General features: G+C 40.9%; 1 protein-coding gene across 2 annotated transcripts in view; it reads right to left on the bottom strand.

The window, feature by feature from the left end:
* The window catches only part of LOC138008327 (gamma-tubulin complex component 2-like), a 41,914-nt gene that overhangs the window by 4,096 nt on the left and 25,318 nt on the right, over nt 1–12,500 (bottom strand). Inside the window, exons 23-32 of one of the 2 annotated variants that reach the window (XM_068855633.1) lie at nt 12,200–12,270; nt 9,495–9,569; nt 8,172–8,216; nt 7,306–7,370; nt 5,683–5,753; nt 4,858–4,911; nt 2,853–2,973; nt 1,708–1,800; nt 1,510–1,560; nt 1,128–1,244 (exon numbers count right to left, since the gene is read on the bottom strand). In XM_068855633.1, the coding sequence (XP_068711734.1) occupies nt 1,128–1,244; nt 1,510–1,560; nt 1,708–1,800; nt 2,853–2,973; nt 4,858–4,911; nt 5,683–5,753; nt 7,306–7,370; nt 8,172–8,216; nt 9,495–9,569; nt 12,200–12,270 (763 nt within the window). The remainder of the gene's footprint in view (nt 1–1,127; nt 1,245–1,509; nt 1,561–1,707; nt 1,801–2,852; nt 2,974–4,857; nt 4,912–5,682; nt 5,754–7,305; nt 7,371–8,171; nt 8,217–9,494; nt 9,570–12,199; nt 12,271–12,500) is intronic. The other variant, XM_068855634.1, reaches the window with a different exon arrangement.

Raw genomic sequence — 12,500 nt, 5'->3', positions numbered from 1 at the left:
CTTACTCGGAAAAAAACCCGAACGCCCGTAACGGAAGTCGGAAGTGGAACCTGAAACCTGAACCTTCCGACCCCTCCCCACCGAGGTGGAGGAGACAAGTGGTATTTCAGTTGACGTCCGTCCTGTATACTGCCAAGACCGAGATGTCGAACGAGTGGTATTTCCCGAAATGGATAAAAAGGCGACGGAGAATTTCAAGCCCGGTAAATGCAGGGGTCTTGTTAAGAGCCGGTAACCGGTTACTTTTACCGGCTGTTCAAGTAAATGTTACCGGCTGTTTCGCTGAAATATTTACCGAAATTATCCCGGCAACGAATGTTCGTCTGTTCAAAGGTGAAATTACATTGCGTTTTTGTGAAAATATTGCTTTCCCCCTCCAACCAATCCTGTGAAGATATCTGACACATGTTATCGCTTCGAAAATATACTATTTGTTAAAGCAATCCAGCTTGATTTTGCCAACTCATCCCTCGAAACGATGTCCGCCATGTTTCCTTCCCATTCCTCCCGCGGCCAGGGGAAACCCCCATAACCATTATTAAACGTTTACAACATGGCATCCAAGCGTGGAAAACGACAGAAAGGTCTTTCGGAGTTTAGTTTTCAACCAAAGCGTCAGAAAAGCGGTGGCGAGTGAAAATCAATGAAATAGCACAACCTTCTTTCCTTTTGCTGAGTATTAAATAAATTGAGCAGGCGCTGGCACGCGACAGCGATCGATACGAACGTCAAGTTAAGACTTGAGCTCGCTAGCCCGTGCAGGCGCAGGTAACAAAGTTACCTGCTATTTTTGGTTTTTTACCTCCTGTGCAAAAACTTAGCAAGAACCCTGTAAATGACTAAAAATATTTTAAATATCCAAACGTAAGGTAACGAAACGAAATAAAAAGCTAAATAAAGGGCGCCTTTGTACATGGTTAGCTTTGGCCCAAAGGAGTCACCCACAATATCGGCAGTGATAATTTGTTGAAAGAAAACAGAGCGTAGCCTTGGAAAATCCCTCCTGATGTGCTCCTGATTAAGAATAATCCTGTATAAATAGACCTTTTTGCATTAATGGTTTTGGTGGATAAATTGTCTAGTTGCAGCTGTTGAGGTAACAGGTAAAAAGATTGACAAAAACTGACCTTGACAGTGGTTTTCTTTTTCTCCTGCTCATTCAGCGGCGGACCTTTCTTGCTCATAACACTCAAACCTGGCGCATCAGTTTCCTGAGACTCCACGGTTGCACTCTGGGTAAATCTCTAGCCAAAGAAAGAAAAAAATATATATATTGCAAAGGAAGCGTGTCCCCGAGCTTGAATCCAAAGCTCCAGGGTGAAACTGGTCCCAAAGATTTTTTTATCACCGGGAAAATGAAAACCCAAGACGAGATTGTATCCCGCGCATGGGGCCCGCTGTGATCTCGGCGGGATTTCAGCGCGAATTGCTGGAGTTGGAGCAACATGATAAATTTCCTTCGTTTAATTAAACAGCCTTCTCTGATTTCTACAAGACAGAGTACCTCACCTGCATACAATTCGTAAATGTTACGCAAACCAACATTAATTTGCTCACAACCTGAAGACGAAAAAAAAAAAAACTGAAAGAGAGACAGATAATTTTCTTACAAAGGTCTACCATCATTTTTGCATGTTTTCTTCACAAATACACGAATATTACACCTCAGTTAGTTAGAAAACACTGAATACTTGATGTGTCACTTACCTTCAGCAACTCTGGGTTTGTAAGCATGCAGTCTTTAAGACAGCGGTCCAAAAAGTCATTATGATTTTCTAAAACACCATCAATGTTGGTTACCTGGAAAGAGTGTCAATGATTTCAGCATTTTCGAAAACAAGAAAACCTCTATAATCTAAACTTCGGACCGAAAAATGCTTTACTCATCAATAAACTCTTCTTTTCGCGCCAAAGGAACAACCCAATAAGTTGCAGCGAACTTACACACTTAATTTAAGCTAAATTTGATATCAAATGCATTTTTTTGCAAATCGTGGAATAAAAAAATACACACTGTCACACACACACACAGGGTCCGAAATTGCGCCTTCCTGGTCGCCAATGAGACTAAAAATTGAGTACTGGCGACCAAAATTTCACTGCTATTTGCAATGGTATTGTTAACTTTTACGTCCAGATAATTTGTTTGGCAACAAAGTTCAGAGCCGTTTGACAACAGGTGTTTTTGTCTTGCCGATGTTTTTGAAACCAAAACGAAAGGAGTTTTCCCGTTAACTACCTCCATAACGTTGCAAGCCGCCACGTTTTTTTGTTTTCTCTTAAAATACGTATTGCGGGCGAAAAAACGCAATACGTATTTTAAGAGAGGGACTGGTGTGAGAAATATAACAACGCGACTCGTGTTTCCGTGGCTGACATTCAACGAACTAAGGGGCAGATGAATGTCTAAATTTGCATTCGAGGTGGGATATATTTTCTCTCCAAAAGGTCCGCTTTCATTCAAATGAGAGCGGATGAAAGCGGAAAAAAAAAGCTTGACACGTACACAAGACCGCGCTGTCGTTGCTTTCTGAAATCCATAAAAATGTCCAAACATGCATTTTTCAGGCGAACATTTTTGGCGACCACTATTTGCCATCTGGCGACCGAAAATTTTATCTAGTCGCCAGTTGGCGCCCATAGAAAGAGGTTAATTTCAGACGCTGGAAAATGCGAGACGGGGCCTACGATTTATAGTCCTTATCCCAGAAGCCAACCGGTCAGCGGTTTGAATTCACACAACAAAAGAAGGAAACAAGGCTATTATCAAAACGAGCACCAGCAAATTCGCTTCTCTCCATGGTACTCAGCCTCAATTGTAAAGAAAATGTCATTGAGACTATGGTTGTTACCGTCTTAAAGCTTTTCTCCATCACATGCCAGCTTGGTTCCAACACCTCAAACATCATGTAGTGTTCGTATGTTTGAACGAAGTGCAGCATTCGCTGACGTAAGGCAAATGCAGCAGCGTACCTATAGTTAGAAATGTTAGAGCAAAACGTATAAGAACACGAAAAACACTTGAGAAAATTACTCGGTTCTGATTGGAGGAGAGCGGTATAATTTCATCCTAAATTGCACTGAAGGGGGGTCCAAATTAAGTCGTTATGGCAACCACGCGTAGAACTAGAAGCGGCAAGTTGTTCTTTCAAATTATGATAATACTAGACGAAGAAAAATCAAAATTGAACTGGCTGGAAAAATTCTAAACCAAGGAAAAAAAAAAAGAACAACAACATATATACCCAAGGGATCCACTACCACATGCGATAGATTTACAAGTACCGAAGAAACATAACTGAAAGCTGACAAAAACAAAATTTTACAGTACACTCATAGACGTTTCAGGAGCAATTAGTTTAAAACTAGAACACGGGGTATTTTTTGGCGTAAAAGCAGACCAGATGCCGCCATTTACTACCAAGACCAGAATGCTTAAAATGGGTTCTATTGTCAGGCAAATTTTGGCAATTGCTCTTATTCTCTTTAACCCTTTCACTATCAAGAGTGATACTTACAACAGAAGATTTACTCTTAATGGGGGCCAGAGACTTTACTGTCTAACACCTCAGTGGTAGAGCTCGAAATTAAAAAAAATTCGAGGTTGTCCCTGTTTCAAAAGATCGGGGAAACCAAACCCGTGAATTAGGTTGCCCTGATAAATCCTTGGTTGCCCACTAGGAAATCCCCCTACGATAAACTGCACTAGAGATGTAATCACAAGGCGATGGAGCTCGAGTATCACGTAGTTCTCAGTGTGTGCCTGTGCTTTTTTTTGAAAGTCTGGGTTTCAGTTCTCCATCGCCTAAATGTTTGTGATATTGTCTCTTGCATTCCTCCTATCTGACAATATTTTGTAGAAGCCACAGATATTCAAAACATTGGAAGATGCTCAGCTGCGGCTAATTTATTATCATTATCATTATCATTATCATTAAGTTCACACTACTATTGGATATTGTCAATAGACAAGCAACAAATAAGTCAGGTGCTGCTTGTGATAAATTCGTTTTCTATTTTTGGTTGGGTTGTCCGTTGTTTTTTCCTCGAGCAACCTGACTTTAAATTCTACCCAAAAACTGGTTACCCTGTGGCCTTTCTGGTCGCCTGGGACGACGGGACGACCGCTAATTTCGAGCACTGAAATTAATTTAATTTACTGTTTGCGTGGTAATACGGATTCTGTTTCGTCATTGGTCATTGGTCGCTACGGAGTCACGTGAGAAAGCGCAAGAGTCCGGAAAGATCAGTTGTGTGCGATCCTTCGGGAAGGTCGGACGTGTGTTGTTGTGTGCGCTCAGTGTTGAACGAACGCCGAGAAAATCGCCGCATGGCTGCCAAAAATATGAGTGGAAGGGACGCCCTTTCACCGGCGGAGGAAGAAAATTTAATTTCTGAAGACAATGAGTCGGCGAATTCTTCGCCACAGGGCACAGACAACGTGCTTGCTAACGTCTTGTCAGCCATGACCCAAATGCGTTCCACTATGCTGTCCATGGAAAAGGCAATGAAACGGTTAGCTGAAGAACCAGAAGACCATGCTACACCACCAAAAAAGGAGAAGAAAACTTCCTGCAGCTAGTGCCATGAGCGATAGCGGAGATTCAGACCCTGAAAAGTCGGATTCCGAGGCACTCACTTGCTCACATGACTCCTTCGCTTCCGACCAATGACTCACAGAACCCGAATCAAACTTCACCTTACAGGTAAGCCTCGTTTAATTTTGGTATTTTGCATGGTAAACCGCCGGCGGTGCTAAATCTCTCCATTAAGCATGCCCAACGTTATAAAAGAGTGCGTAACCTCAAGTCATCCAAATCTCTTACAATAAAGAACAAATCCTTAGCTAAATCTTACCAATGAGAAGAGTTGAGTGTAAACAACTTCGCCCGCTTGTTACTAACCCAGACACTGGAGAGAGAGAAAAACAGACCCACAAACATAATCCGGCTTTCTTCAAAACAAATCAAACGGGAAACAAATGCGATGTTTAGGCATGTCCCTCTACTATAACTATGATTCAGGTTAGGAATGAAATAAACAGCTGCTGTGACAAAAATAACGGGAACATTAAGAGCAAATAATATAATGCGAGAATTTTTTTAATAATTTCTAGCGGTCTTCGCATAAGAACATACTGAAATGCGCTATGAGCTAGGCCAGTAAGAACGACCGCAAGTATCAATGACAGTTTCTCATATTGGTTTTCCTGTGTAATCGGACCAGTCCGTCCGCGCCTTTAAGTCTGTGATTTTACCGAGGTTGATTCTGGTTTACGTCAAACCTCGGCGCTGAAGGTTTTCTTTTCGCCTCCTTGACATTTCGCTAAAGAACGCCTGCACAAAGTCGATCTAGCCGAATGAAGAATGGCTTTTTTACGATTTTAAAAGCAAGTCACACACAACATGCTGAAAAACGGAACCTGACAGGTGGCGACCAGTGAGTTGGCTATTTAAAAAGCGACACCGGAGTTGAAAAGACAGCTCCAGTTGAAGAGCGGGAGGATCAAAGCCACACGCAACACCCAACGCCTTAAAAGCCTGTGTACAGCGAGCCTCTCGCCTTGGAAAAAAATTCTGTGGGGAGGGGGTGAATGTGCACAGGTCAACGCCATGGCCAGCAAAAAAGAAACACTAACGCATTTAAATAACTTCATAGCAGGAGAGATTCGAAACAACCTACTTGCACAGTTGTCTTTCTACATGCCTTGCGTAGAACAAATGTCTAAACAGCATTTGGTACTTAGTTAGGGCCTAAAAAGGAGAAGGGCACATTTCAGAAATTGTCAGTACCTTATTAGCGTAGCTAATTTTCATGACATAACTGTGTAAGAAAGGACCAGCGTGAAAAAACAGAAGCTCCGGATCCCGACATTACAAATATTGTAAAAAAAAAATGATAAGCAAGGCTGAAAGATATGATCCAAAACCAAAATTTCGAAATTCACAGCCTTTCTTCATCAGGCTTTTAAGACTAAGGCATACGGTTTACAGTCATTGTTTGTAAAAGCCTGATAAAGAAAGGCGGTGCCTTTCAAAATGTTGGGTGATATAACAGCTCTCGTGAGTAGACGTATGCGATTTGCTCGCCACCCTAGCCAAAAACAAAAGACTAAACAATGGGCCATTTCCGAGTTGCTGTTTGTCTCGGCTTCGAAGCAAGTCTTGGTGCTCAACTTTTGTAAGGCAAACGAGATTGATTTGCATGAGAATACGCAACTCATTTAATTCCATTTGAATGGTTGTGCACCAGGACTCGCTTTGAAACTGAGGCATGTAGCAACTCGGAAATGGGCTATTGAAACAATGACTTAGACTTAAAAACAATATGAGGCTGCTCACAATACCATACAATAGGTTACGAGAACTACTACACTGCTGGAAATATTGATCATTTTCGTCAGTCTTGAAGGCCTGTCCAGTGAGCTGGTCAACCACGTAAGTTAGAAACTTTGGCCTGTGCCAAGAGAATCCGATCGATGTAAGAGAGTGAATCAGAGTGCCCCCATGATAATGATTTGAATTCTATTTTTAGATCACGCCCAGGCCGCGAACGTTATTTTTATCAGTTGTTACTACCACCAAATGACCAATAAGGAGTCTCTTTATTTCACTATTACGCCATTTTACTAAATTTGGTTAAAAAAAAAAAAACGCGCAAAATGTGAAACGGTAATACATTGTAGTGTCCTGGTTTAGAACACAGCAAATACGGACCGGCGAAAAGGGAGTTTTCCCATTAAAGAAATTGTTTTCGACAGGATGCAAAGGCCGGGAATTTAGCTTGCCATCGCTTGTCGTTCGTTATTTCGTTTATCCAGTCAAATAAAGGACATTAGAATTTCGTTTCATCTGTGTTGTTCTCGTCATTCGCACACGCCTTATTATGCAATCGATACGATTCTCAGTCAATGCAGAAAGAAGCCAAAATACCAGAAAAGGCGTAATAGTGGAATAGTAAATCCCTTATTGAAAGGTTTAACAGATAATACGTGCGGACAATTTGCTAGTTGCTCGTATTTTCCCGAGCCCCGAAAGGTAAAATACCTCGTAAATCACAAAATATCCGCGCATATTATATGTTAAATCATTTAATAAGGTGTATATCGAAATAACCACGCATTACGACACGGAACTAATAACAGATTTCAAATAATCTTCCTTGGTATAGGGCCAAGTATGGGGGATTCGCTCTCTCACCTCACATTCTTGCCTGTGCATAAAAACGCTTCCTTATCAAATAACGAGAATCTCTTTAGCTGCGGCATTCGTAATCGACACCTTGCATAAGAACAAACTTTCTTACCTTTTTACTCAGAATTAACGATACTGGCCATTTGACCACGTAATCAAATGAGAAAGCTTCCAGCCCTGAAAAATTACGAGCAAAGAACTGTCGACATTTCATTTTTAAGAACTTGAAGCTACACGTCAGTCAAAGAGTCGTCAGGAAATTGGGCGCTGACCTTGAAATCAGGGGTTTCTATAGGCAACGTTCATTTCCGTTTCGAAGTTGTCTCTGGTTTAGCTATTTGGCTGGAGTCAAGTCCACTGGCCAACTGGTCTTCCTCGAGATGGATGGCCGTAACGCTTAAATCTGATTTCTACCGACAAAGCTTAAACTGTAAACTACAAACTGATTAGACTTTTTGCGAAAAATCGGGTGCATGTAGACTTTCGAAAAGTCATTCGTCTAATTCAGATGGCTCGCTCATCCGCTTCGCGTCTGAAAAATCACGCTTCACTCGCCAAAACATTTTCTCAAGGGATTCTCGTGAGCTCGACTTGTGGCAAGTGTAGGGTGCATGTCATGATCCAACCGATTCTGACTCGAGCAGCCGTTGAAAGGGAACGAAATAGGTTACTGGGGATGAATTGAGTGACATAACATATTGGAAAATTTTCCTCTGTACAGTGGGAATAAAATCTTTAGCTTCATTGTCGACAAGAATATTACATACTCAAACGTCACTTTAAATGAGCGAAGTGAGAAGATTGAGACGCGAAAACCTTAAGTTCGCGAGAAAAACTATACACTCTGGACACAAGACTGGGCATTTGGCAACCTCGTTTTCAGGGTCTCTCTTCTCTGCCTCCCTTGTCAACGACAGGGGAGGTAGAGTAAATGAACATTGTTTACAACATTACAACCAAGTACTCGTAAACACAAACCTGATATTTGGAGTTCAGTTGGATCTTGATTGTATGAAGTTGTGCCTAAATAAGGAAAGAAAACTTCACCAAGCAGCAACAACATACGACCTTGGGCGTTTACCATTTGTTTAAGGATGGCGCGTACTAATTCTTTTGCATTTCAATTGTGCTACGATCACTACCACTTGTCCAAAAAGTCTCCCCTAAAATTTAAAATAAGACTCATATAGCTTGCCCCTCTCTCGATTCGTGGTCACAGACGTGTAGATTGCGGAGGAGAGTGTATTTGAGACTTGCATGCAACTAATTAGGTATTTGACATCGAAGTGTAACAATGACAGGTTTGAAACCAAAGGCGGCGGTGTGCCCAACCTGTATGGACGTTAGATTTGCATGCCTTAGCGACGTCTTTATATCCCGCTTCTACCATGATTTGATTGTTCCTCGATGGTCTCGATTGTTCAATTCAACCACGCTTTGAAGACAGCCAACTGGTAGCCTTCTTCCACCAGAAGTTCTCCATCATATTCCGTTAGTTTCAAATTATTAATGAATTAATTAAAATTTTAAAAATAATGTATTAACCCAGGGGTTTCAATAGAAGCCGGTTACCGGCGGTATACCGCCGCCTGCTTTGCCTCACACCGCCGGCTAGTTTGCCTTGATTTTCACTAAAATGCTATCATAAACTTGTCAAACTGCCGCCTTCAATGGGCTATCATGGACGGCTATTTCAGAAGTTATTGAAACCCCTGATTAACCATTCATTATTTTGTTAGTTTCAAATTATTAAAGTGGCGTGCAAGCTAAGAGCACTTTCCACGACCGACAACGGATATTAATCTTTATACATTTTGTTACAAGACTTAGGTTACGCTTATAACTACTGCTTATTCTTTTTATCGTGTTTTATCTAAAAAAGCCTCTGACAGTCAACTACGTGTATAACTAGTCTTTGGGGTCTTAAAAAAAAAAGAGCTTTAAGGTGATGTTAGGATAGAAACATCGAAGGACTCCTTCACTTGAAAATTGTCATTGTTGTTAAGCAGGACCCCAATTTTAGGAAGGCCTATTCTGTGCTATTTCAATTATCTTTTAAGATGAAAAAATTTCTTGGAAAACTTTCAACCTGGGCATTTCTGAGAGCCTAGTTTTGTGCTTCTGAACTCAATTTTCCATGTCTTGTCCCTTTAAATTTATTGATAAAACTGACGGATTGTTGTCATAAGTTGCGTCACAAAAATTAACCTTAGGTTATCAGAGAATTCACCCAAATCTTTATCAATCGATTATTTTATCATTATAAATGTTATATCAATGAAGTTAGCTGCGTTACTTTACCTGGCATTCCGGATCTTTCAGCAGGGCGCAATGCCTCAGCCGCGAGCACTTTTTTCATAGCTCTTGGAGGCATTGCTGTTTGATAGTACAGTTAAACATGTTACGGATTAACATAGTTACATACATTATTTGAGAAGGTAATGGTTAATAATGTTAATAATGAACAAATAATAATGATGATGATGAATTTTACTTGAGTGTCAAGTGTGGGGGACACCTCTCAATCCGGAATTTGTTTTAAAAAAGAGTACTATTGAAGCGAACTATTAGTTTGCAAGGATATAAATGTTTTATATAAGCTTTATATAAGGATGTTGACCATTAACTTCATAGCCTTTTTTACAATGACCGCAAAATTCTCATTGGCTAATTTTTATTGTCAATAAGCGGACAGACAGATGAATTTATAATTTATGCGATAATGACGCGATTTTGCTCGCGTCTGATTGAAGTTTCTCCCATTTTTGTCTCGCGTTCTTCTCGTGTTTTGCCTTAATTTTGCGGCTCCACCCGGCTATCGCCTCGTGGATCCACAGCTACTTTGACAATGTTATGACGAAATTCATGACCAATAACAGGACAGACGCATGGAAAACTGAGATCAATTTGTTAAATTTCCCTCCTTAAACATACATACATACTTAATTGACCACTCCCCATAGGGCCTTTTCAGGGCCAATGAAACACAATCACGAAAGAACAGAACATTCAACAACAACTGTCAAGAATACCAAATCGCCGGAGGCAAACCAGTTGGCTATTTACAAGTGCAGCTGAGAAGTTGAACCAGGGACTACCAGAAACAAATTCAACTAGTGGTCAGAACGTGTCTTGAACCCAGGATCCCCGGATCCCAAGGGAAGCGTAGCCCCTGGGCCCTACTGCCTTCTTCAACTAAGCATCGCCTTCGATGCTTTGGAGAAAGAAAATGATCTTAACAAAAGGTTCCCATGGTCGAAAAAAGAACAAAAAAAAAATGAAGTTGATGGTCAACATCGTTACAGTGGCATGCGTGTCGTGCATGTGATCGTTATTGAGTCAAGGTTTATCTTGAGTTTCCACAGTCATGATTAGCTTTAGTTTGGTCTAAGTTTGGTTTTTGTTTAGTCACGTTTTGGTGAGCATGTGTGATTTAGGTATCTTTACTTGTGGTAAACAGACCTGATTAGCGAACAGAGGAGTCTGCTATACTTCAAGGAAACGGCATGTGTTCACGACATTTCAACCAGCTTGGTCATTTAAAACATATTTTATTTTTCACTATCACGGCTACGGCGTCCACGTTGGATGAGAAACAAAATTCTCTTACGATGCATGCGCCATTTTCTCGCTAAGTAATCTGGCCTTTGCATGGAAGCCGTGAGGGTAAATAACACGCAAGGCTCTCTTTGCTCTAAAGCGAGGCGGCAGCAGCCTAATTCCGTTTGACATCAAGGCAGAAATGTTCTCGATCGCACTTCAATTTTTGATGTTTAATATAGACTTGGTTTGAACCAATCAGAATGCAGACCCTGCTTTTTCTGAAAAGGGCTTACGAAAGGGCATTTTATCTAGTTTCGAAACAAGTTACGAAAATACATTTTAAATATAGTGTAGGCAGATGATGTAGATAATGTGACGAGGAGAAACGTGCGGCTGTAAGCATAGCTGGGAGGACTGTTTACGGCTTATAAAGTTCACATGTATTTTATTCGGCGGCTATCTTTCTTGGTATTTTGGACGGATTTTCCATTGAATGGTAGGAGAAAAACCCTCAACATCTCAGCATTGCTTGTGGCTCAGTTCGGGACTGAACGATACGATGCGAATTTCGGATCGAAGATTGGCTCCGCGCTTGAGCTCCTGAAAAAGGGATCCACCCGGCTCTTAACCTGTCTCATTTCAATATTAGGGACTTTCAGCAAGGACGACGACGACGACGACGGCTAAGAGAACGTTGTCTAAAAATACTATTTCCCATTACTGTAATAATTTTGCGATTACTCCGAATCGCTCGCCTTGGAACGTGTGAGTACACATTCCAACTGAAGAATAAAAATTGGTGAGAACGGTGTGGATATTTAGAGAGAACATTGAAAATTTATCTTCAGGTGCTCTCGTCCTCCACATTGACCTCAAATTTGATCATTTCACGTCGTTGTCAAGACGAGAACGACAAAGAAATGTATCAAAATGTAAAAGGCACGTGCTGGGCGTGCAGAGCTAATAGGGAGCTTTAACAAAGACCACGGCGACGGCAACGAGAACGTCACAAATTTGCATATTTTGTGGGCAAAAACAATAGCTTTGCATGCTCTGCACGTGCATTTTTCACTCGTGTCAATTTCTTGACCGTCGTCAGCAAACTTGAGGTTTTATGTTATGCGGCGTTCTAGTATCCATCGTTGTCGTCCTTGCTTGCCGTCCGTCTGAGATCACAGACGACTTAAAAAATTGTGGTAAGAACAAGAGTGGTGGACGAGGCGACAGCCGAGTGTGTCATACACTAATGTTCTTTGCAAAACTTGTGAGGGTTCTTCGACATATCCACAGGTTTTAGGATCGTTCAAGTGTTGTGGTTAGTATTTCTTTTATGCCAGGCTACACAAAAGTTTCGGGAAACTTTAAATTGTAAATTGAGACTTGTAGTACAGTGTTAAAGAAATTATTACTCCGTGGACATTATTTGACACGGTTGTTCAGAAAACAGAGTACTAAAATTTTACCTTTACTGTCATAAGCCACTGACAAGATGCGAAACAACTGGGTGATGAGATCGTAAGGAAGCAAATCAACTCTGTCAACAAAGCAAAAGAAAAAAGACAATTTACATTGGCTTTTATTGATAATATCACGCAGTTTCAGAGTTGATTACATACCAAAAATGTTAAAGACCATAATGTAGTTGACACCTTGTTCTTTTTTTCAGTTCAAAAAAGGGTTCAATGACTTCTTCCATGGAATCAGAAAACGAGGTAGATAAAATGTTTACTACTTTTGGCAATTATCAAGCGGGAAAGTATACCG

Source organism: Montipora foliosa, chromosome 6, assembly GCF_036669935.1.
Source record: "Montipora foliosa isolate CH-2021 chromosome 6, ASM3666993v2, whole genome shotgun sequence".
Taxonomy (NCBI): Eukaryota; Metazoa; Cnidaria; class Anthozoa; order Scleractinia; family Acroporidae; genus Montipora; species Montipora foliosa.
Note: the sequence above shows the minus strand (reverse complement) of the source record. Positions and strands in the feature narration are given on the sequence as shown.